General features: G+C 45.7%; 1 protein-coding gene across 2 annotated transcripts in view; it reads left to right on the top strand.

Annotated features, from left to right (window-relative positions):
• Positions 1 to 25,673, top strand: part of MAP2K6 (mitogen-activated protein kinase kinase 6) — a 100,246-nt gene that overhangs the window by 15,200 nt on the left and 59,373 nt on the right. The window contains exons 2-3 of one of the 2 annotated variants that reach the window (XM_066586232.1): positions 18,143 to 18,184; positions 23,961 to 24,027. In XM_066586232.1, coding sequence (XP_066442329.1) covers positions 18,143 to 18,184; positions 23,961 to 24,027 — 109 coding nt within the window. The remainder of the gene's footprint in view (positions 1 to 18,142; positions 18,185 to 23,960; positions 24,028 to 25,673) is intronic. The other variant, XM_066586233.1, reaches the window with a different exon arrangement.

Below are 25,673 nucleotides of genomic sequence, written 5' to 3' on the forward strand. Positions count from 1 at the left end.
GATCATTGATGATGACGGAGGGAAAGCAAATCTACTAAACAGTTTCTTCTCAAGTGTATTCACAAATGAAAAGGAAATGCCACACGAGATGCAGGGGAATAAATTGAACCCCTCACAAAATATCTCATACCTAACGCAGGAGGAGGTGCGGAAGCGACTAAAGAAAACTAAAATTGATAAATTGCCGGGCCCAGATGGATTACACCCAAGGATACTAAGGGAACTAAGTGACGAGATAGCTAGGCTGCTATATCTAATATTTCTAGACACTATCAAGACCGGTGTAGTACCATTGGATTGGCGCATTGCCAACGTGGTTCCAATTTACAAAAGAGGGAGCAAAAGTGAGCCTGGTAACTACAGGCCAGTAAGTCTCACTTCAGTAACGGGAAAAATTTACGAGGGGATTCTGAGAGACACCATCGATGAGCACCTCAAGGAGAACAAGGGAATAACTCCTCACCAGCATGGATTCATGAAGGGTCGCTCATGTCAGACAAATCTGATCAGTTTCTACAATGAAGTAAGCTCTAGGCTGTACCTGGGAGAGTCTATTGATCTCGTATATCTGGACTTCTCTAAAGCATTTGACACCGTGCCACATAATAGGCTAATATACAAAATGAGGCAGCTCGGACTGGGCGAAAACGTGTGTAAGTGGGTAAAAAATTGGCTCAATGATAGAAAGCAGAGGGTGGTAATAAATGGTTCGTACTCTGATTGGACCACAGTCGCTAGCGGGGTGCCACAGGGTTCAGTACTAGGCCCCACTCTTTTCAACATTTATCAATGACCTGATAGAGAGGCTGCACAGCAAAATATCAATATTTGCAGATGACAAAATTATACAATATAATTAATGCAACGGAGGACAATGTGCGGCTACAAACGGACCTGGATAAGCTGGGGGCTTGGGCAGGAAAATGGCAAATGAAGTTCAATGTTGAAAAATGTAAGACTATGCACATGGGCAGGAGAAACGGATGTCACTAATATTCACTTAATGGGGTACCACTAGGAAAAAGTGATATGGAAAAGGATCTGGGGGTATTAGTGGATAATAGACTAAACTGGAGTAACCAATGCCAGTCAGCTGCTGCAAAGGCAAATAAAGTCTTGGGGTGCATTAAAAGAGGTATAGGGGCGAGGGACGAGAACATTATCCTCCCAGTATATAAGGCACTTGTCAGGCCTCACATGGAATACTGCGTACAATTCTGGTCACCGGTGCTCAGGAAAGATGTCACAGTGCTTGAGGGGATTCAAAGAAGGGCAACTAAACTAATACATGGAATGACGGGACTGGAATACCCAGAGAGGCTATCCAAATTGGGATTATTTACTCTAGAAAAAAAACGGCTAAGAGGTGATCAAATAACTATGTATAAATACATGAGGGGACAATACAAGGATCTCTCCCGCGATCTGTTTACACCCAGGACCATGACGGTAACAAGAGGACATCCGCTACGCTTAGAGGAAAGTAGGTTTCATCACCAACATAGAAGGGGATTCTTTACGGTTAGAGTAGCTAAGACTGTGGAACTCTCTGCCGGAGGAAGTGGTGATGGCAAAATCCATAGAGGAGTTTAAAAGGGGACTTGATGTCTTTCTGGAGAAGATGGACATTATAGGATATAAATCTTAGGTTAATTGTCAATCCGGGTATACAGGCAGGCAGGAACTATTAGGGGTTGATCCAGGGAACAGTCTGATTGCCATTAGGGAGTCCGGAAGGATTTTTTTCCCCAAAAAGGCTATCTGGCTTCTGCCCTTGGGGTTTTTTGCCTTCCTCTGGATCAACACAGGAGGATAGACAGGCTGGACTAGATGGACAATTCTCTTCATGCAGCCTTACATACTATGTAAATAAATCTTGTTATTTGTATAGCACCAACTTATTCCGCAGTGCTTTCAGGTAATTTGTTTATTACCCCCACCCAAGCTGGGTGCTTATTTTACCGACCTCTGAAGGATGGAAGGCTGAGTCAACCTTGAGCCGGCTAGCTGAACTACATGGGGATTGAACTTGCAACCCTCAGGTCATGAGCGAGCGCTTAGGACTGCATTTCTGCTGCTTTAACACTGTGCCAAACGAAGCCACTTCTCACCACTACTAGCATGGCCCCTTATGTCTCCAGTCAGTGCCCACCCCAGAACAGGAATTGAAAGTCCTGCTCCTCTTGTCTTTTACAAACCTGCCCGCCCTCCATGCACATAACCTAGTCATGGCAAGGACTGAGCATTGCCGCTGGAACCAACCCTGTAGATGGGAGGACAGCAGCCAAAAAGGTTAGCACCGAAGAAGGACTTATAGTGGAAGTATTGTGTGCCCGAGAGTTGGTTCTTCAGGACATTTAAGATAGGCAGTTAATGTTTTTGATGAGCCTCACGTACAAAAACAGCTGCTATGCCTGTGTAAACAATAAGGAGGCTCCACATCGGAGTCCCAAAGGTCGGTTGCCACGGATGAAGCATTGATGGCTTCTCCTGACCGTCGGCCATCAAAGTTAAGATCTCGAAGAACCCGTTTATGTTTTCTAAGAGATACATCTCTTATTCTTACCAATAATTCAGACTAGGAGGTACAGAAGAGCCCCAACTGTAAGCTGCATATCCCTGAGCTTCGTATCTGCCCTATATCCTATGCTGCCCTTAGGGGTAAGGGTGGTTTCACATCTGCGTCGGGTTCCGTTTTCTTGCTGTGTTCGGGGAGAAGGAAAGTGGGGTCCCCATGGCCAAACGGCTTCGTCTTAGGATGGAAGCGAAAAGCGCCAAACGGACCCCATTGCCTATATTGGGATCCAGTCGCTTTCTTCTCAGCTGGCCAGCTTTTAGCTAGAAGAGAGAGCGCTGCATCTTTGACACACTCTAGAACTTAGTTTATAGCCTTGGCAGTGAATGGGTTAACCGTTGCATCTCTGACCATTGATTTCTCAACTGTAGATAGATGCAGTTACGGATTACAGTCTGCATGTTTAATGCCAGAGTCTGCTTGTGACGTCTTTAGAGTTCTCTCGGCATCTGAAGGACTTGTAGATGTTGGGCGACCATGACTGATGGCTGCCATTACCATATCCATGATGATTGTCGCACAGCTTCCCAGAGTCCGTGACTAGTGAATCATTGCTCCAGAATGTTACTTTTATTACTGGAGGAAGGCCCTATAGCATAACATTACTTGGTGAATCTACTTTTTTGTGTATCGTGGTTTTTTTTTTTTTTGGGACCCCTTTTTCTCTATTGAGGTACATCAAAATTCTGTTGGATGAGAAGTCTTCCTCCATGTCGCTTTATACCCCATTTATTATCACACCTCTATGTTGTGTAGCACTGTACAGCTCCTTTACATCTCTCCCTATTGCCACTGGGGCTTGCAATCTAACTAATTTTATGGATAATGAACCCCTTCCTGCCGTAGCAAGTTTGGCCTTACGACCCTATTTTTCCAGATGCGGAGATAACCTCCGCAGTGTTTTTACTTCTCCAAGTGATTGAGACTTGATTTTTAAAAACTTTTCATCATTTAATTTTTTTGGGTTTGTAAAACAGATACTTTATACAATAGTTAATAATTTATTTAACCCCTTACTGACCACCCCATTGCCTTTTTACATCCTAGCCTGCTGGGCTTTTATCCCCAGGGATGTAAAAACATGCTCCGTCTGGAGATTAAATCCCAGCAGGCTCTGGACGTAAAAGCTCCATGCTGCCGGCTCCCAGAGGTAGCCGACAACCTGGAGCTGTAATCCCTTCCCCCCGCTCCCGGTCATTGGAGTCATAAAAGTAAATAGAGTTAAAAAAGTTAGAATTTCAGCTCCCCTCACAGATCACATCCTTGAGGGGGGGCTGAAACTACTTGTCCTCATCCTCCACGATGTCCCACATCTGGTCTCACCGTCTTCTGCGCTTGCGCGCCAAAGGAAAAATGCCAACGCATGTGCAAAAGCCCAGATTGGCGCAGGACATTTAAAATCTGCTTGCGACCGGTGGCCTCATTGAGCGGTCCCCGGTCACATGATAAAAAGGTAGCGATCTACCTTAGGCCATTCTCATATGACCGGATAGGAATTGCGGATTCCTCATGCATCTGATCCGTGGTAATATGCGGATCAGTCAAATGCCCTGGATTACACAATTCCGTTCAATTAACAGATTGAAATTACGTAATCACTCGTAGAAAACAGAACGCAGAAGGTTCTGTTTTATTATGGATATCCGTGACGTAGAGCCCATTGTGCTGTATGGTTGCGGATATACCCGCAGCCCATACACAAATACATCGTATCATCGCTAAGTGACGGTGCGCGAATATCAACTAAAAAAGGTGTTCTGCGCATGAACTCATGTGTGAGTGTGCAGTTATACGCAGTACATGCCACGGCCGGGCTCCACTGCAGGCCTCCACAAGCAGATTCCACATTTGGCCGTGTGAGCCCGGCGTTATTCAGATCGCTACCTGTAATACATAATTTACAAGAAGCCCCGGGAACGCTCGCCTTCCTGCAGTTCCAGGAGCAGCTTATTGAGCGCCTTCTGTGTGAGACCGCCGCACCTCAGCAAGCTAACAAAAGATCAGAGCGCCACTTTTTAGACCCTGTCCCTTCCACTGGGGTCAAGAAATACCCCCCCAAAAAAGCATGGGAGAAGAGATTCCCGGTTTTATTTCCCCATGTGCCCATCCCAACCAGGTCCCTGTAATTACCCCTGTCTTCGGACATACCACGCAGTTTACATGACTACTTTTATCGAAGATTTCGGGAACTCCACAAAGGGCGCGGAGTTGGGGGGGGGGGGGATTATTTTTAGGGAGTCAATATTTTTTCTGCACAAGTGCGCAATGGGGCCTGGAATTTATTCAGGTGTTCCGTTCGTTATAGGCTGAGCCATGTGTGCAGTAGGTAGATTAGGGCCACAATGGATATAATACAATTGCCGAAAACATGAAAATCGTAATTTTTTTCCTTCTGCTTTGCTTAGATTCATTCAAAAACTGTGGGATCAAAATATGAAGGTATCGAACGAGTAGTGCCTTAGCGAGTATACTCGCTCATCCCTAATCGTGAACCAATCCTGCTCCACACAAGGTATCGACTGTCTTTGACAGCTGATACACGCCTAAAACAGCCGTGACCCGTGCTGAGGCAGATCACGGCTGTTAATCCTTTAAATGCCACTAGCCATTCTGACAGCGGCATTTAAATACCATGATTCGAGTCATGGCAGCCAAGAGCCTTCTGAAGGCTGCCATGTATGTCTGCCTACTAGGACAGGCCTAAGGCTCGTCCTAATAGAATGCCAGTAGAAACAGCATATATCGCAATATTGAAGCATTGCTATATGGTAGAAGTGATAATGTGATCTGTGATCGCAAGTTCAAGACTAAAAAAAAAAGAAATAAAAATAAGTGTAAAATTATTTTTTATTATTATTATAAAAAATAAAGGATACTAAAAGTAAAAAAAAAAATTATATACCCCCCTCCCCCATTTCAAACGGTTCTATCTAACTAATGTAATATTTATCCTGCACAGAGAATAAATACACAATGCCGGTTTTTTTTTTTAGTTCTGTCTCCAAGAAAAAAATTAATAAAAAGCAATCAAAAAGTCATACTTACTCTAAAATAATGCCAATATAAACCACAGATTACCCCACAAAAATCAAGCCCCCATACAGCCCTATTGACACAAACAAAAAATGTTTCGCTGTTGGTAGATGGTGACAGAAAAATATATAGCTATTTTTTCAAAGATATTTAAAACTAGTACAGCAAAACCTCTAACTTTATACATTTTTTACCTTTTTAGTACGATTTATGGTAATCATATAGCGCCATTTGAGAAATACAAATTTTCCCAAAGAACAACAGCCCTCAAACCGCTGTATAGGCTGAAAAATAACAGTTATGATTCTTTGAAAGTGAGGAAAAATAACTGAATATAGGAAATAAAAAGTGCCACGTCCTTAAGGGGTTAATAAAAACCAAAAGGTTTCCGTTCCTTTCCGGCATGTTGTGCCGGATAGAATAACATGGTGGACTGAACTATTCTTTGTGGCATAAAATGCCCAAAATGAATATAAACCTGCCAAAATGGCGATCTGTTTGTTGGTCTCCGTTTCAGCTCTTGTCATTAATGGCCAAGATGGGTCCCATTCAGGGGTGCGGTTTTCTGGTTCTTAAACGGAGACCATGGGGATCCGTAACTTTTATTTCTCCATTTGCGCAGCAGTGCGGGAGATTCCCTTTTGCAGGATATTTTCACTGTTACTCTTTTGGGTACTGACGGCTTTTTGATTGCTTTTATTGCAATTTTGGATGTAAAGATGTACAAAACGCAGCTCTAAGGTTGTGTTTTATTTATTTTTTTACCCGTATGCGGTTGAACGTATGGTATAAATGACATATTAACCTTATTCTGCAGGCCAATAAGATTACATAAATGCCTGCTTTATATAGTTTATTTTATAATTTACTGTTTTTGCACAATTTTGTGCAGTGTAAATGCATGCAGTAAAAGATGAATCGCTGATTTGGATCTTTCATGCAGACCATAACATCATTGTTGGTCTATGGAAACAGGCAGTTGTTTATCTATGAACCACCTGTTTACTGTGAATGGAGGCAGGCGGGCCGGAAAGATCCCCGGCTCCATTCACTGAGCGTTGATCGTTTTGTGTGGAAGCGTAGCAGCTATAGGACATCTGTTGGGCCCCCGTAATAGGGCTTAAGAGTCTGTGTACAATGTCAAACACAGGGCCCGTGGCCCAATTCCGACCCGCCGCCTCATTTCTACTTGCCCAGCCTGCCCGGTTCAGTCTGGTGGCAGCAGTGCATTCTGGCCGCGCCCCCCCTCCTCTTCCCCCAGGTCTGTGTGCGCCGTCCTGTACGCAGCGCAGACGCCGAGGGAGAGTTCAGCAGTCACAGACGGTTACTGTTACTAGTAGGAGCACTATGGGTGTCACTTAATGCTACTGGCGCGAATATAGGGGACAGTATTATTACTGGGGCCACGATAGGTGTCATTATTAGTACTGGGGCCACTATGGGGGGGGTCACTATTATGGCTCGTTCACACGGGCGTAAGTGCATTTCAGTCACTGAAATACGCAGCGTATTTGCGCAACGGGAAATCACTTACGCCCACGTTTTTCGGGTGCTCTGGCATATTTTTGGGTGCCCAAATACACTACGTATTTGCGCATGGAAAAGGAGAACGCAGACGGGCCCACTGAAATGGTGCACACATATGCAGTTTACGGCAGCCCATTGCAGTGCGTAACTCGCACCAAAATAGGTCATGCCGTGTACTTTTGTTATGCGCTCGTACATCACGTGAAAATATACGCTCATGTGACCTCAATGGGTTATATTCACTGCGTATTACATGTGCAAAAATTGCGCGCATAGTATACTGCGTAAATACGCTTGTGTGAAGAAGTCCTTGCTATAGAATCGGCCCTCTGAAGGCAGCCATAAGGCCAACATGGGAATGAGTTGGTCACCACTGGTCTACATAGTGTTGTGTGCGTAGGCCCGTCAGTGTGTGCTTATGTATAGATGTAAAGTTTGGGGATATGGCTGGATGATGGGATCGGGCTCCGGGGGAAGAAAACCAAGAGAGAGCCAATGCCTGCAATACATTTATTAAAGAAGACCTCCTAGGTCAGTGATGGCGAACCTTTTAGAGACCGAGTGCCCAAACTGCAACCCAAAACCCACTTATTTATAGCAAAGTGTCAACATGTCGGGGCGGGGCTTATCAAGGCATATGATTTTTACATCCGTCGTTCTAAAAAGGGCAGAGCCTCCAAAAAAGACAGCGTGCAAATTTTGACTGCTTTTTGAATGCGGAATGAGGACATTCTGCAGCATTTCCGCCACATGTAAACACACCACAGCGGTAACGGTGACCTCTTCTCCCCACGGCGGCCCCAGCAGTAACAGTGACTCCCCAAAGGTGGCCCCAGCGGTAACAGTGACTTCATTGCTCAAGTGGAGATCAATAACGGCTGCATTTGAGCAGCTTTCCGTTCATTTCCAACATTTGTGCAGGGGAGAATAATGTGGTTGAGCATGATATTTCCCTCAGTCTTCCAACAGCCTTTTGAGTTTTCTAAGATTGGGATGGTAGGGGAGTACTTGGCCATGTAGAGAGACGCATAGGAGTTTCTAAGCTTGGCCCCCCAGTAATCAAGGTGAGCTGTGACCAGGTACAAGGAGATGGACATAGAGGTAGATAAAATGCTTGGGGTTTGGATTGGTTAACAATTAAACTGGAGATTGACTTTAAATATTGACACAGCGTCCAAAGGATCTGTGAAATCCTTATCTGTGAAAAGCCATAGAGATTGCCTTAAGGTCCTTTTTACACGGGATGATGAGATGCCTGACAGTCATCCCATGTAAAAGGACCTTTAGTTTTTCAGAAACCTATCCCCTGATTAGATTGATATAACCAGGAGTTCTTTTAATGTAACAAAGAAGCAACAAGGGGATATAGAAGGAAGGGGATTAAAAAGGCCCAGTAACAGGGATGGAGGACATCATCCGCTGGGAAAAAGATCTTCTTGAAGGCTACTGACTCCTTAAAAGTAGCCAGAGAATCCAGACAGTATAAAATTTTCATCTTGACCAGTTTCATTAGTCAATAGTTCCTCCACTCTCTGTATGTTGGAAAATGTGGTAAGCCGTTCTGAGAATGAAGGAATCATCAATGACTTGCTGACTTCCATTGTCTCGGGATTAGCAATCTAGCAACCTGCAGGAAGCGGCTTACATGCCATTCTTTTGGGAAGCTATGGTACCTGGTGACAGGGAGAGAAGACCCATAACCTGAGTCCAAGAGGTCTGATCCCCGGTAACCTGGGCGTAGAACTGTTTCAGCATTCTCCAAACTGTATATATGTGGGTACTCACTATGTCTCCACATCTCTAGCAAATCCCAGAATTTTGCATATTTCTTACTCCCGAGCTGGTGCTCTATAACACTAGGATAACAGTTTTTGGAATGGAGAAACTGTAGTTAAACGGAAATAAATAGATTTGTTTTTCTTTTCCCCATTTGATTTCAATGGGTTTAAAAAAACAGAAAACTTTCAGTTTACTTTCGGTTCCATTTGGTTTCCGTTTTTAAACTTAACTAATATGTGAATGGGGCCTAAATGGGACAGGCGAAGAAGTTGTAGAATAAAGACAGATGAGAGAGGGAGCTTTGCTGGAGGCAAAGAGACTCAAATTGTGAAAGGAAGCTCCAATCCTGCAATGCGTAATCGCTAAGACATAGAGCCAAAGCCCTTTCTAATGTCTAGTAACAGCAACGTAGTCTCAATGCCTCGCAACCTGTTTACATACAACGAGAATCAGACGAGTAAATGATCTGATGACGTCATCACCAACTAGTTCGCACTCGGGCAGCCTGTTTAGACTCATGATTCTCGTTGAGAATCGCGCAGTTTTCGTTCAGCTGTTGTTCAGCAGTTTCACATCAGTGTTTAAACTGCTGACAAGTGAACGAGCCAGAACTGATTTTTTTACGCCGGCTGAAACTCAACGATGAAGTAGAAGCGCACGATTCTCGTTCCTTGTTCAGTCATTGGCTCACGTTTTAACAGAACGCTTATTGTTTAGTTTAAATGCAGCACTTTAAGGCTGCACACGGACGGATATGATTTGCGGCATGCAGGGCCGGCGACCCCCTGGATTCTGCAGCAAGTACTGCCCATAGCCTCCTATGGAGAACCGCTGCTTCCTGCACTCGAGCGGCTCCTCTCAGCCTTCTATTCTACAAGCTAAACATTCCCAGATCCTTTAACCGTTCCTCATAGAACATGGTTTGCAGATCGTTCACCATCCTGGTAACTCTTCTCTGAACTTGCTCCAGTTTGTCAATGTCTTTTTTTAAAGTGGGGTGCCCAGAACTGGACACAGTATTCCAGATGAGGTCTGACTAAGGAAGAGTAGAGGGGGATAATCACCTCACATGACCTAGTCTCTATGCTTCTCTTAATACATCCCAGAATTGTGTTTGCCTTTTTGGCTGCTGCATCACATTGTTGACTCATGTTCAGTCTATGATCTATTAATATACCCAAGTCTTTTTCACATGAGCTGCTACTTAGCCCAATTCCTCCCATACTGTATGTGCTTTTTTCATATTTCTTGCCCAGATGTAGGGGATCCGCGTCATCGCCTAGCAACGGCGCGGCATTATCTGTACTGCATGTGCACCGGCGGGCGCTTCTGCACTACAGATAAAGAAGAATCCGGACAGGTAATCGGGGTCACCGGCCGGCCGCGTGCTGGAGGCCTTATTTTTAGCCTTTGGTATTGTTGGAGGCCTCTGTCCAGTCCTGATTCAGACATAAGGCCAGTACTTTGACTAGTAATATTCAGGCAAGTGCCATCAACCATTTTAAAAATAGGGGGAAAAAAGGCAAAGATGAGGCTAAAACCGGCTGCACACAACTGAATTTCAATTGCGGAATCCACGATCGTCACCCGCACGGACTATCCGTGGTATTCCGCATCCATTGAAAAAATAGAACATTCACATGTCCGTTCAAATGAACGAATTGCAATTTCCTCGAGCGACTATAAAGTCACAGCATGTTTTGTGCGGATTCCGAACTGACGGCTTCATTGAAGTCAATAAAAGCTGTCCGACCTGCAGCCCATCCACAATTGACATTGCAGATAGACCGCGGGCACCCGTGTCATCGCATAGTGAACAGATATTAAAGAAAGTCTGTACTGCGCATGACTGACGGCAATTGTCTGCGGTCATCCACAATACGCGCGGTCGCCGGCCACGGTCAGAGCCGGATTCTGCTGCAGGCTCCCGCACGGACGCGTAATCCAACCCGGTCGCGGTCAGGCTGCCTTATATATGTTAGCAATGTTTAATAGTAAGAAATAGTAATCTCGTTTGGGCCTGGTCTGGCCTTGTTTTTGGGTATGTTTACGCGGGTTGGAAATGCTGCAAATTTTCTGCGCATACTCTTTTAAAAAAAAAAAAAAAAAATTAGGACCGAACATTCAGAAAAACTGTTTCACCTAAAAAAAATTTGGATTTATACATTACGCCATTTTCTGATGACACATAACCTTTGAAGTGATGTCACAATTAAAAAAAAAACAAAACAAAAAAAAACTAAATCTTGCCGTTTTTTAACCCCGACCACTAAACCTAATAATAATCTTAAAGGGGTTGTCCCGTGAAAGCAAGTGGGGTTATACACTTCTGTATGGCCATATTAATGCACTTTGTAATGTACATCGTGCATTAAATATGAGCCATACAAAAGTTGTATACTCACCTTCCCTGCGCTGGCGTCCCCGTCTCCATGGTGTCGTCTAATTTCACTTGCTCAGAAGGGTCTTCTCCCTTCTGGTCGGTCAGGGCACGAGCGGCGTTCTGGCCCCACCCCCTTCTACGCATCATCGCGTAGCTCCGCCCCGTCACGTGTGCCGATTCCAGCCAATCAGAAAATTTGCAGCATTTCCAACCCGTGTAAACATACCCAAAAACAAGGCCAGACCTGGCCCAAACGGGATTACTACTACTTATTATTAAACACGCCGCTCGTGCCCGGACTGACCAGAAGGGAGAAGACCCTTCTGCGCAAGTGCGTCTAATCGGGCGATTAGACGCTGAAATTAGACGGCACCATTGAGACGGGGACGGCAGCACCGGAGGGGGTAAGTGAATAACTGCTGTATGGCTCATATTTAATGCACGATGTATATTACAAAGTGCATTAATATGGCCATACAGAAGTGTATAACCCCACTTGCTGCCGCGGGACAACCCCTTTAAGGTCATATTCACACAAATGATATTTTCGCGTGAGTTTTATGATGCGCACAAATATGAAATCCATTCTCTTGCATGGATGTATTCGCAGGAGCATGTTCTACCGTTGGGTGATCCTCCGGAATGCTTTGCCCGTTGTTTTCATTGCAGCCTTGAAGGATATCACATGGCAGTTGCGTGCCGTGCGATGTGCATGTGAGTGCTGCATTTCCCATTGAAGTCAATAGCAAACACTTGCCATCCTATCGCATGCGTCAGGATCGCAGTTTCATAGAAGTGACGCGATTTTTAATAAAAACCGCTTTGCATCGCGGTGAAATTTCCCATTTCTTGGCCCAATACCATGCTCTCCCCGCAGGTGAATGTAGCTTTAACCCTTTTTGTTCTGTACAGAATATTTTTCAGCAGTCCTCTCTTTATTGGAAGCAGGGTTTTAGAATGAGAGCCGACTCTTAATTATGTGTCTTGAGAACTCCGGAACCGTGATAGGTGATGGCCACGGCTGACAGTGACACCGCCATCCTTGTAGTTACAGGCCGGGATTCTTTTGGATTAATGTGAGACTTTGGCGCTCGTGAGGCTTTTTTCTGGGACCCTCAGCGTGCTAGCATGACCCCAAGGCTCTTGTTTTCTATTGATCACGCTGGCAATTAATTTCAGTTGAAATCACTCAAAGCTTCAGAAGGAGGGCGCTGTTGCATTGGTGTTTTTGCATTTTTGGCACTGACAGTAATACAGTGTTTCTCCAAAAATAATACCCTGACTTATAGTAATTTTTGCCCCAAAAGAGGCACTAGGTCTTATTTTTGGGGAATGTCTTATTTTACTTATCTAGCAGACTCGGTCCAGGTCCCTCCCGGAGCTCCAACATGCTTCTTGCCAGCCCCCGGTCACAAACAGAAGATCACTTGCTGGTTACGGAATTCATAGGGATGGCTCTGGTTCTCGAGCGGCATTTATGAATTGGTTGAGCTGCAGCATTGATTGGCCAATTCATAAATCCCACCGCCATAACACGATGGCTGTGATTGGTTCTTCCACCTTTGCCCAGCTAATCAATACAGCGCTCGCTGCACCAATACGATGGATGTGATTAGTTCTTCAACTGCTGCATTGATTGGCTGAGCAGCAATCGAAGAACCAATCACAGCCATAACTTCCTAGAGGCAAGATGTATGAATCCTGTAACCAGGAACTGATCTTCTGTCAGCGACTGAGGACTACATGAAGCACAGCGAAGCTCCGGAACTCTGGAAAGCAGTGGGAGGGACATGGACCAAGCCTGTTGGGTAATGCATTCCTTTTTTCCTAAATGTAATGCAGCTAGGGATTATTTTCAGGTTGGGCTTATTTCAAGCCTCCTGAAAATCTGGTTAGGCCTTATTTTCAGGGTAGGTCTTATTTTTGGGGAAACTTGGTAGAAAGTAGTACAGCGTGTTGAAAATAGCTGTTTTGAAAGGAGAGATATGGGACGTCATAGCGTTACCAGCAATTCCATACTGTAGGTACAGCGTTTCAATGGCATTCATTTTGAAAGAAGTATCCTCCCGTAATGAAGTTGGACAAGTATTATTTTTAAAGGCATACTTTTAAAGCCTGCTCACTTCTTTGTGGCACTGTTGTATACTTGCGCCGCACATGAAAACTGGGCAGTCCTCCTGTTACCAATAACTCTTGGTTCTCCGTTCCTGAAATCTACCCTCACCCCAACCCCCCAGATCCTACAGGATTGGCCACATGATCTGTGACATTTCTTTTAGGGGGGAAGGAGGACTGATCACATGATATGTGACACTTCGTACTTCAGGGAGTTTAATGAGATCATTACAGAACCTCAACGATCAAGGAGGTCAACGGCAGCAGCGCCCCCTGCAACCTGTTCTCGAAGCGCTGGAGCTCTATTAGTAAATGACTTGTGTGAACCTATTGGAGTAGACTATTGAATAGTAGGTATTTTTAAAATAATATAGAACGCCTTTAATTGTGTCTAGAAGGTGATCACAGCATCATTGGAACATTTTGCTGTTGATTTATACGTGTATATCCTTAAAACCGGGCATTTTGGCAGAAAAAAAATATTCCTTTCCAATAAAAGAGAAGGCCTACCGTAACTTGTTGGACAATCATCCTCCCAATTTCATCTAAAAGGATTTAAAGGGGTTGTTAATATATTAATGTCCTGTCTGCCACCATGGACCCCCACTGATAAGCTGTTTGCCAGGTCAATGCGCTTGGGCACTGAGCTGATTTCTGCAGGAAGTGGACTGCTCCATTCTAGCTGCAGTGGCCAGACTTGGTATTACATGCAAGTCTTTCACTTCAATTGGGACTTTGCCAGGCGCATATGTTCATGCACTAAGCTTATTTTTGCAGGAAGCCGAAAGCACCGGTCTCATTGTAGTGACCCACCCATATATTACACACAAACATCTGGTCAGTGGGAATCCCAGGCGGCGGATCACTGCTTATTTGCTATTGATATCCTGTCCTAAGGGTCCGTTTACACCAAACTATTATTTTTTCGAGGAATGAAAAATAAAAGGGCCTTAAGGGTTCCCCCTCTGTGACTTACATGTGGATATGGAGCGATCTTAGGAGCCAAGCTCGCTGCAGACCTAGCGGGTGCTGGCTATTTCTGACAGCTGACAACCGCCGCAGTTACAGAGGGCTCCAGTTGCGACTGTTTAACAGTTTACATGTTCGTTCAATCCAGACCATGGTATGTAAACTGTCAGCCACAGTCGGGGTCCTCCTCCAACTCCCCATCAGCTCCCCTGTAATGTAATAGCTGGTTGCCATGGCAGCACCGGCCTGTGAAGGCTCCCAGCACTGCCACGTATTTAACCATATTAAGCCCTGCCTAAGTCAGGGCTTAGTATGTGAAAGTGAAAAATATAATATACTGTAATATTTCAATATTGCAGTACATTGTAAAAGCCATAACCCCCCCCCCCCCCTCGAAAATTATTACAATCAAATACCCCTGCCCGTTTTGCCTCATAACAATCAAAAAGATTGTCGTTGACCATGTACGAAAAAGCTTTAAGGGTGAATGCCCCTGAACAGAATTGTACAGCGGTTGCCGCAGCCTAAATCCGCACGTGAATTCCACAGCTATTCGGTTCTATTGATCTTAATAGCTTTTTGGCAGCTGATGCCGACATGCTGAATTCCGTCTTAGATTTCCGCGAGGAGTAAAATAAAGTGGCATGTTCTATTTTGCGCGGATTTACGTCGTAGGAGGTCTGCTTTTTAGTATAGCATTAATGGAGACCACAGAAAAACGCATGTTTTTCCGCGATCAAAAGCCGGCACGGTTTCTTTTGTATCGTGGTACTTCCACGCTGTAAATCATCAGGCGTAGCTCGCGATGAGCCCTAACTATCAAAATATCACAGTATTTCTCTCACACAAAGGCTTTATTCCCACGAGCATATATTGGCCGCCGTTTTCACGGCCGACCTATATACGCCATAATCTGATGCATTAGATTCCATTAAATTACTTTTTTTTTTTCTAAGTAGTAAAATATAGAATCTATACATATCTTATCGCAATGCTACTGCCGCATAGAATGCAGGTAACGTGTCCCTTTTACCGTAGCACGACCGCCACCAAAGCTTTTTGCCCACTGCACCCCACTTAAAGTTTTGTAAATGTTTTGCAATTCCGTATACGGTATAGTAAAAAAAACCTCATTTAAAAAACACCCTGCTTGAAACAACAAACAGTCATGCAGCTACGCCAATTGGAAAAGTTACAAGTCTTGGAACGTGGGGAATAAAACACGAAAACCTGGAAAATGGCTAGTTGTTAAAGGCTTAATACTTTATAAGTGGACGACTCCATTAAAGCCCCCGTTAACTTGGGGCGTGTTTGGAAATAGGATAAAAGCACTTGTGCCACATCAGGACTGTAAGGTTACTGACAGCCGGCGTCGCAGCGTGCTTGTAATGCCCGTCATCTCCTTCTGTTTTCTTGCGCTTCACGCTTTTCTTCTATCTACAAGCCCAGAACATGTTGACGGGGGGCATTAAAGGTTACGTACGCCTCAGCACTTCATTTCCAAAGACACATTGATTAAGGCCGCTTTAACACGGGCTACAAAATTGAATGATGATATGTTGCGAGAAAGAAAATTGCGTCACGCTCTATCTTTCTGCGATGTGCTATTTTCTGTAGCGCGTGTTTTCCTATGGAGCCTCCTTGTTTATCGTATCGCACGAACTTGCGAATTTCGTGCAATGCGGTTTTAACATTAGAAACTCCTATTGACTTTCACAATTTAAAAAACGGTGCGATTACATCGTAAGCGGCCCGAATTAAGATCATTCTCTCTAAAAGGCAGCAATATTGCTTGAAAACCGGGGGAACAAGGATGTGATTTGCGTGTGGTACAATGGCTGTCGCCCGTGTAAAAGAGGCCTAAAAAAAATACTTTGCTTCTCATTAAGAATGTCTGATCATTTGGTTGCTATGCTTGTAGTGCAGATTAACGCAGGCTTCACGCTGGCGAGAAAATCGTGCAATGCGAGAGTGAGTGAGAAGGCGTGATTATGGAACCAATAATTTTCAATGGTTTCATTCTTATTTGTGAACGCAGTGAACGCTTTCCATATTGTTGCTGTGGGAAGTACAACCCCCCTGTCCACAAGCAAAGAATCATAGTGATTCTCCGCTCGCGGCCGGCACATCGCAGCATGCTGCAAATTGCCGCGATTCTCTGCGGTGAGCCTATCTGTCAGATAGGCTCACTGCTGAGATCTGTCAGCTGGCTCCTCCTCCCCGGCGGGGGCGGCTCCCGCGGCAGAGGTCCAATGTGGGATATCGCGACGCCTGTGGACAGGTAGCCTAAGGCCTCCTTCCCACGAACGGATTTACGCCGCGTAAATTCGCGGCAAAAGTCCGCTGTGTGGCCCCCTGCTATTAGGTTCTATTGAACCTAATAGCACAATGCTCACGATGCGTAATTCCACTGCGGAATTACGCACCGCGATTTCTCCCGTCCTCACCCGCAGCATGCTCTATTTGCTGCGGGTGATGACGGGCTGTACGCGCTGACGGCTTCCATTGCAGTCAATGGAAGCCGTCCATTCACGCTATCTCCCGCTGTAACCAGCGGGAGATAGCGTGAAAAAACGCTTCCCCACCTACTGCCGCAGCGTCATTTGACGCGGGCGGCGCGTCACGTGACACTGCCGGCCGCGTCACGTGACGCGGTGGGCGTGTCACACGACGCGACGGCGGTGGGCGGGGAAGCGTTTTCACGCTATCTCCCGCAGGTAAGTATAGGGGCTCTGGGGGGCGCCGTGACGGGCTTCACTGCGTAATATTACGCGGCGGAGCCCGTCACGCTCGTGGGAAGGAGGCCTAACACTCTGCGTCACACGAGGCTCTCCCAGTAGTAAATAGTAAATTGAGAGATAGCTTTGTGTAGTATTGAGTAAGTGTGTGAATTCCCCTCAGCTACAAATCTCAATGGAGGACTTTTAGGCATTGCAAGTATGAGGTTGTTATAAGTGCATAAGAAGGTAGACTCAATGCGAAATAACAGATAAGTGCATCATTATGTTTCTGCAGGAACTTGGGAGAATGATTATCCAATAGGTTATGGCATATGAACAAGTAGGGAGGAGTATTTATATGTGCACTTTACACACTGATATGCTTGAGAGTCAGGATTATCTGCCAATAGGTTGTATCGGTTTAGGCCAGATTCATACGAGTGTATTTGCGCATGCTTGCAGTAGTTGCATGCGCAGAACACCGTGACTAGAACCCATTGATTTCAATGGGATCATTCACATGTGCATATTATCCTGCGTATTTCAGTTCCGCTAAAAAATGCTCTTTTTTCCTTTACATTTGCGCTCCAAAAGTCCCGTTAGAGGTCAATGGTGATGCGCGAATGCATACGCAATATGCTGGGAGATGCTTGAAACACTGAATTGCACAGAAAAAAAAACATCTTACACCGTCTTGTATGTGCAAAAAGTACTGTAAAATGCGCCGATGCACGCGTGCAGAAAAAGAAAAAGTTTGTTCCATGCTCGTGTGAATGTGGCCTTATAGCTACGCAAATCAACAAAATTTCCCCAAAATGTCCCTGTGGCGATATGAACTGCTTCCATAATTTTTTTTTAAAGGTTTTGGCACAGTGATTAGCACAGCGGGGCTGGACTACAGTGCTGGCCTCTGTTCTTTCCCTTTAATCGTGCCCTTCCCTTTAATTGGCATTAATGCTGGTTTGGTGTACAGCAATTTCTTTTCTTTAAATGGAGTTGAACGCTTTTCATTTGTAGGTGTTCCTTTAATTTGTCACGCAGCTCCTGGGTACGTGAAGAAGGCCCCCACAAGCAAAGGAGTTGGTGAGTCTGTCGGGTGCATTGTTGTGAGCATGAGCACGTTTATCATACGAAAGCCTCTCCTCATATCCATCATGGTCATCCGTAAAGTCTATCTCCACATTTTTGCTTCATATTCTTCATTAATCTACATAGGAAAGTCGCTTTGAGTAACTTTGTACATGTTTTCCTGATCTTCTACTGATCCCGAGTTACACCCTGTATTGTACTCCAGAGCTGCACTCGCTGTTCTGCTGGTGAAGTCATAAGTGTACATGATTCAGGATCAGTACAAGATAAATAATTGGGGCCTGTATAATTCCCCAGAGCTACATTCTCTATTCTGTAGGCTTCACAGTTGAAACCTCAAAGCCTTCTCTCCACATACCCTCTTTACAGACCTCGCTCGGTAATCTATAAAGCAAACTCTCCCACCGCCTTATAGGTAATCTGCTTGGCAACAAGTTTGCTGTTTCCAATGATGACCGGTAGACTTTTAGATGCAGTTTTGGACCATAATGCAGTCTCTTACTCGGGATCCGTATAAAACCATGTTCGCATCATGTTTGGAGCCTTCTGTTGGAGTTATACAGGCAGACAGTTGGGTACATTGCCATATGCCCACCCACCGGCTAGATATGAACCCGTCTGTGCAATGTCTTCCATCTTTATCCTGTTGCCTCATTGATATTGTTTGCCTGAAGACTATGGCAGGGCTTATTATGTGAACATAAAAAAATACAATATACTGTAATTGCAGTATTGCAGTACATTGTAGAAGCAATCAATCGCAGGTTCAAGTCCTCTGGACAAAGTCTAATAACGCAACTGTCCCAGTGATGCTCACTCCTGTGCTCTTACACAGGAGCGAGTCTCGCCGGCATCACTCAGAGCACTGCCAGCATGGAGGCAGAGAGGGCCGGGGTGCGTTCTCCTCCCACCTGCCTCCATTCATTGTAAGGAGACAGTCAATCATTCAGAAGCGAATGACTGTTTACATTGAACAGTGCGCCATTCAGTTTTCTGCATGCAGAAACTGAAAAACACTCTCATTCAGTCATAGCATGCATTTACATGAGACGATTCATTGAAATTCCCCCAAGAGGGGTGGGGTGAAGTAGAGAATCTGCAGGTAATGGATCTTGTAGGAGGAGAGATTAGAAGGGAGTCTCTTGGGATGGGGGAGTGTGATGTGAACAGATAAGCTGAGTAATGTGCTGCAAAATATTGTCCGTAGGTGGGCATATAATACACTGTCCATGAAGGGTTAAAGTAGTAGGTGCAGGCCGTCTGCTCCACCAGATCATCAGGTAGATGGGAGAAATAGGTGTCAGACCCGGAGCTCCGTGTTAGAAGGCTGTTTAGTATTTGCATTGATTGCCCGCTAACCTAATTTTAGTGATAAATTGGCATGATCGTCTTGCTGGTTGTATATATGGATGGGTTGAGTTTTGAGCTTCTATTCTTTGCACACCATTTTCAAGATCTCTGCTTGCTGTATACAAGTACTCTGCACAGAGCATCCAGTCTGGGCTGATACGTTTTACCTATGATTGTAGCAAACCAGCGCTGCTTATGTACCCTGAGGATTGTCTAACATTGATACAATTGTAGCAAACCCTCAGCCGTGACTAGTTTTAGGTCTGTACAGGTCTTCAGCCGGATGTAAGAGTGCCTACCTACTAGTGGGTTTTTTTCCGCTGCAAATTTGCTGCGTCCCCCCCCCCCCCCCCAATTGTCAGTGGAACTTTTTAATGTTAAAAATGCAACGCACCAAAAATGCAACGCTAGTGGGTGGGCACCCTAAACAGGAAAATTCAGTTGTTTTTCTTAAAGGCAGACATTTTGAAAATGGCTGGAAATGGAATCAATACATTGGAAAGTTGTAGAAGTGTGACTATATAGGAAGACATCGCTTTACCACATGCCCTCTTAGGACATGGACTTCAGAGTTCCTCTATTATAACAAGAGTGTAAGGGGCTACCGTTTTGCTGGGCATGGCCATATACTAAATGGCGACCTGCTCCTTTTGATATTGAAAAATTGCCTGTTACTAGTGATGAGCGAGCATACTCGCTAAGGGCAATTGCTTGAGTGAGCATTGCCCTTAGCGAGTACCTGCCCACTCGAGACAAAAGGTTTGGGTGCCGGCGGCGGGCAGGGAGCTGCGGGGGAGAGCGGGGAGGAACGGAGGGGAGATCTCTCTCTTCCCCTCCCCCCCTGCTGATTGCCACTACTCACCGCTCCCCCGCGACGACACTCGAACCTTGTCTCTCGAGCGGGTAGGTACTCGCTAATGGCAATGCTCGCTCGTGCAATTGCCCTTAGCGAGTATGCTCGCTCATCTCTACCCGTTACTATTCGCTAAGTATTCAGAGGCGAGAACTAGGTCAATCAGCCGTCACCATATAGCTTTTTTCCCCATTAACAGGGATTTGCAGCTGTCCCTATCCCGCTGGGTTCAAGCGGTGGGCGGGCTTGAGCTGCTCAGTGCGCACATGACAGCTCAGCCAATCACAGGCTACAGTGGCCATAGAAGAACACAGCTGAAGCACAATGAGCAGCACATGCCCTCCCAGCGCTCCCTCCAGGTTCCGTGTGGCTGGCAGCAGGGCAGTCCTAGACTATCGGGGGTTGGTGAATGTTCCATTTCTTTTCATTCTAAACCATTTTTTCCCCCAGAAATCCTCTTCAAGGGGTGTCCTATTAAGGGATTCTCATTATGGAAGGTTACTGGGATACAATGTGAAGCCTTTAATGCATCCCGACACGTTATCTTCTCGTAGGCCAACATCACTTCTAAAATGCGTTTTGTTTGTTTCTTTTTTTAAATAAATAGTTTCAGGTTTGCAACTTTTATTTGGTTGTTTTTGTTTTGATTTGTTCCTTTAGGGCTCATGTCCACGGGGAAAATAGGATTTAGGATCCGCAGCGGATTTCCTGCATGCGGATCCGCACCCCATAGGGATGCATTGACCACCCACGGGTACATAAATACCCGCGGATCGTCAATAAAAGTGATTTTAAAAAAAATGGAGCATGAAAAAATCTGGACCATGCTCCATTTTCATGCGGGTCTCCCGCGGGGACGGCTCCCGCGGGCTTCTATTGAAGCCTATGGAAGCCGTCCGGATCCGCGGGAGACCTAAAATAGGAATTTAAAGCATTTACTCACCCGCAGCGGACCGCGAAGCTCTTCTCTTCCTCACGGCCGCATCTCCCTTGCTTCGGCTCGGCGGATGTGCCCGGCGCATGCGCGCGGCACGTCGACGACGTGCCGGCGACGTGCCGCCGGCGTCAGGAATTCATCCGCCGGCTGAAAATGAAGATCCGGCCGTGAGGAACAGCTGACCTTCGTCGCCCGCGCTGGATAGGTAAATGCTTTTAAATTGCTATTTTCGGCGCTCATGTCCGCGGGGCAGGAGGGACCCGCTGCAGATTCTCCATGGAGAATCTGCAGCGGATCTGATTTTCCCCGTGGACATGAGGCCTTAGGCTGGGTTCACACGGGGCGTATTCCCGCCGGAAATCCCGTGGTTTGGCCGCAGCAAAAAACGCGAGATTTCCGCCGGGAGAACCGTCGCGTAAAAACCCGCGGCGGCTCTGAAACAGCCCGGCCGCTCGTTTTTCCGTTGCGGCCGGCGCTCCCATAGAGGAGAGTGCGGCCGCGATGGAAGTAAGCAATAAATAGACATGCTGCATCTATCTATATCCAGTTTCAGCCGGATTTACCGCAGCGGATTGGCCGTCCCGTGTGGACGAGATTTCTGAGAAACCTCGTCCACATGGCTGGCTAATCCCGAGATTATCAGCTACGGGCGGATTTGCCGCAGCGAAATTCCGCACGGCAAATCCGCCCTGTGTGAACCCAGGCTTGCACTTCTCACGCTCAAAATCTCATGTGGTCACACATGTCAAACACAAGCCCCGCCGGCCAAAGCCAGTCCGCAACCTGAAGCTGTAGGCTGGGTGAGTGGAATGCCTGTAAGGATGCTGCCTGGCCGAAGGCCAATAGGGGGGTCGCTGATACTACTGGGGCCAATATATGGCGCACTATTTACTGCTGTACCGATATGGGGGCATTATTATTACTGAGGCCACCAAGATAGGACACAATTACTACTGGGGCCACTATGGGGGTCACTGTTACTACTGGGGTCACTATGGGGGGGGTCAGTATTACTACTGGGGTTATTACATGGTCACTATTACTCCTGGGACCACTATGGGCGTAACTATTACTCCTGGGGCCACTATTATTATACAGTCTTACTCTTATGGTTGCCTTGAAAGGGCCGATTGTAAGGCTGATGTGGCCTTCGGTGAAAATGAGTTTGCCACCCCTGCTGTATGTTTAGTCAGTGAACTAGAAGACCCTGTTGCACCTACTAGATAAACTCTGGATGTGCCAATAGGGGAAGAAAATCTCCTTCTGCTCCGTGGGATGATCCTAATATTCACGTCTGATACTGTTCTAGGATATCTGTGATGCCGTAAATGCCTGAATGGTGTGAGATCTGGCCGTGCATGGGTGGAGTGTGCTGACCGATGAGGCATCGTAGTCGCCCCTCTGACCAGCCACACTTGTTCTCAGTAGTAGAGTGCTTCTAGCAATTGGACCATGAGATGGGATAATCCCTATTCAGTTAATCCGCTTCACGAAAATGCAGTGCCATATTACGCACTCGCCATACTTAGATTGGATTTATCATCACCAGCTTGTTGGCTGTTTCCTGCGCGGAAAAAAAACTGGTAATGGAACTTTCTAAGGGATATACTAGAGAAATTATAGGGGAGAGTCAGAATAACATGTGGCAGATGTGTTTTTTGGAATGTTAGTCGCCTCGTTCGCTCGTGCAGCCCGTTTATACAGCAGACACATCGTTGGCTCGGTCACACGAGAATCATTGAGTTTTTCACATTTGCTGTATAAGTGACGGAGGCCGACTGAACAAACGCTGGTTAACCCGAACGATTAGTGAACGAGCCAACAATAGTTTTTATGCCTGCAGAAAATGAACAAAAAGCAAACTACTCATCATTTCCTGCATTTACACTTAACGATTATCGTTTGATTTCACTGGTTTGAACGATTTTTTTTGAACTAATATAGTTCCTTGTGAAAAGGGCCTTTAGAAGAATATGATTGCTTTTTTTCCTGCTGGGGAAAAAAGTGTGCCACACCCGTTCACAGGTTGGTTGTGGTATTGCATCTCTGTTTTGTGGAGCTCAGCTGCAATACCTGACACAACCTGCGGGCAAGTGTGGTGCTTTTCCTGCAAGAAATCGGTCATGTTTTTATAATACTGCAGAACCTCTCTAAAAAGACTCGTATCATCTCCTAAAACCCCCCAAAACTACAGAGATCAGTAAATGGCTTAAAAGACATAAGAGGGAAAATCCAAGTGAGTACAAAGATGAAAAGTACTGGTTTGGAATCAGCATCTTCAGAGCCGTTTACTGATGGTGGTAGTTTAGGACATTTTCGGACGTGACCAAGTTGAACTAGGCCTTGTTCCCGGGCCGCGCCGCCTTCATCCCTCTATATGTGGAATGAGGTCGGGTCACGCCAGGAGTGTCATGTAGGTGTTGTAATGCACTCGTTGCTCATCTAGTCATCTTTTTTTAGTTGGACCTCTCCCACACATAATTACCCATTGGTATAAGGCTGCGCCCGTCCTATACCGAGTGAGGGGTGACCGTGTCCTTCCATTCTCATGTTGCTGTATGTTTACCTGCAGACACATCTATGTTTTACCTATTCACATTGTAACCTACTGCATTTTTTTCACATTTAAGGAAAGAAGAAAAACCCAAAGTTGCCCAAGCTACCGATCTTTAAGGAACCGGATCCCACGCCACCCACGTAAGGCTGAAAATCTATTGAAGATGGTGTTTTTCTCTTTACTTACTTTTCTGACGATGTTCACCGTGCAGGATAAAGAATTCGTTACGTTGCTAGAATGGACAGGCACAGCGATATCAAATATGTATTTTTTTATTATAAATATGGGGAAAGGTTTTTTTAAAAAAACTTTTATTACCTTTTTTCTAATAACGAATTAAATTTTTTTTAAACTCTTTTTTGCACTCTTCTTTTAGTCCGCATAGGGGACTTGAACTTGCAGTCGTTTGATATCTCATATAGTATAATGCAGTACCATAGTACTGCATTATATCTGACAGGCAGTCTCTCTGCATAGGCTCACACCCTGATGAATGGTAGCAGACGTGAAGTTGCATGTATGTTACCATTTGTAGTTTTGGCAGCAGGGGCTTTTACACCATGAGGATACATATTTAGGATATTAGGAGATCTAGAACCATCTGAGCAAGCAAGGATTTAGGCCTCCCTCATACAGTCGTTTTTGTTCAGCGTTTGGCGCTGCCTTTTAGCGCAGCGCTAAACACTATATGACGCTCCCATGCATTTCAATGGGGCTGCTCACACAAGCGACAAAACGCTGCACTTTGACAGCGTTGCATGTTCCATCTTTGGTGGCCGCTTTCAGCGTGTGTTGCCCATTGACATGAATGGGGAGCGGTTTCAGCACTGACGAAAATGCGGCACAGCTTGGTGGCGCGTTTTGGGCAGCGCTAAACTCCCTAGCTACACTACCCGAGGGAGGAAAAAAAAGTCCATACTCGTCTGACCGGTGCCATCGGGGACTTTCCGGAACTCCGTGCAGGCTGCCGGGCACTTGTAAAGCTGGCAGAGGATCTTTTGCTAGTGACGGAGATTAGTATCCCCGCCTCCAGCAAGAGATTGCTCTGATTGGCTGAGTACCGCTGAGTGACAGCCTGCTCAGCCAATCACAGCCAGCGCTGGATGCTCCAATCACAGGCATTCATTGGAGCATTCAGCGCTGGCTGTGATTGGCTGAGCAGGCTGTCAGCGAATTAGAGCAATCTCTTGCTGGAGATGGGGATTTCTAATCTTCGTCGTTAGCAAAAGATGCTCTGCCGGCTTGTCAAGTGCCCGGCAGCCTGCATGGAGGTCCGGAGAGTACCCGACGGCACCTGCCAGGTGAATATGGACTTTTTTCTCTTTTTTAAGCAGCCTTGGCTGCGTTTTTAGCTGTGCCTGCCGAAACCAGGCTGAATCTGCAGTAAACGCAGCATTGAGAAACTCTGCAAACCCGTGTAGACTAGTAGACACACATTTGTAGCTGGAAGAAGTTTTGGGTTTATGCATTTTTTTAGGCTGGATGGTAATGGTAATGTTCCTGTTCACTGACAACAAGTAGAGTTCCTAACTAGAGATGAGCGAGCACCAAAATGCTCGAGTGCTCGTTACTCGAGTCGAACTTTCAGTGATGCTCGAGAGTTCGTATCGAGTAACGAAGCCCATTGAAGTCAATGGGCGACTCGAGCATTTTTGTATATGACTGGTGCTCCGCTAAGGTTTTCATTTGTGAAAATCTTAGCAAATCACCAAAGTCATGTAAAAAACACAGAAATGGATAGGGCAGGCGAGGAGCAACATGCTGGGCTGCATTTCGGGCTCCAAGG

The sequence above is a fragment of the Eleutherodactylus coqui genome, chromosome 13 (assembly GCF_035609145.1).
Source record: "Eleutherodactylus coqui strain aEleCoq1 chromosome 13, aEleCoq1.hap1, whole genome shotgun sequence".
NCBI lineage: Eukaryota > Metazoa > Chordata > Amphibia > Anura > Eleutherodactylidae > Eleutherodactylus > Eleutherodactylus coqui.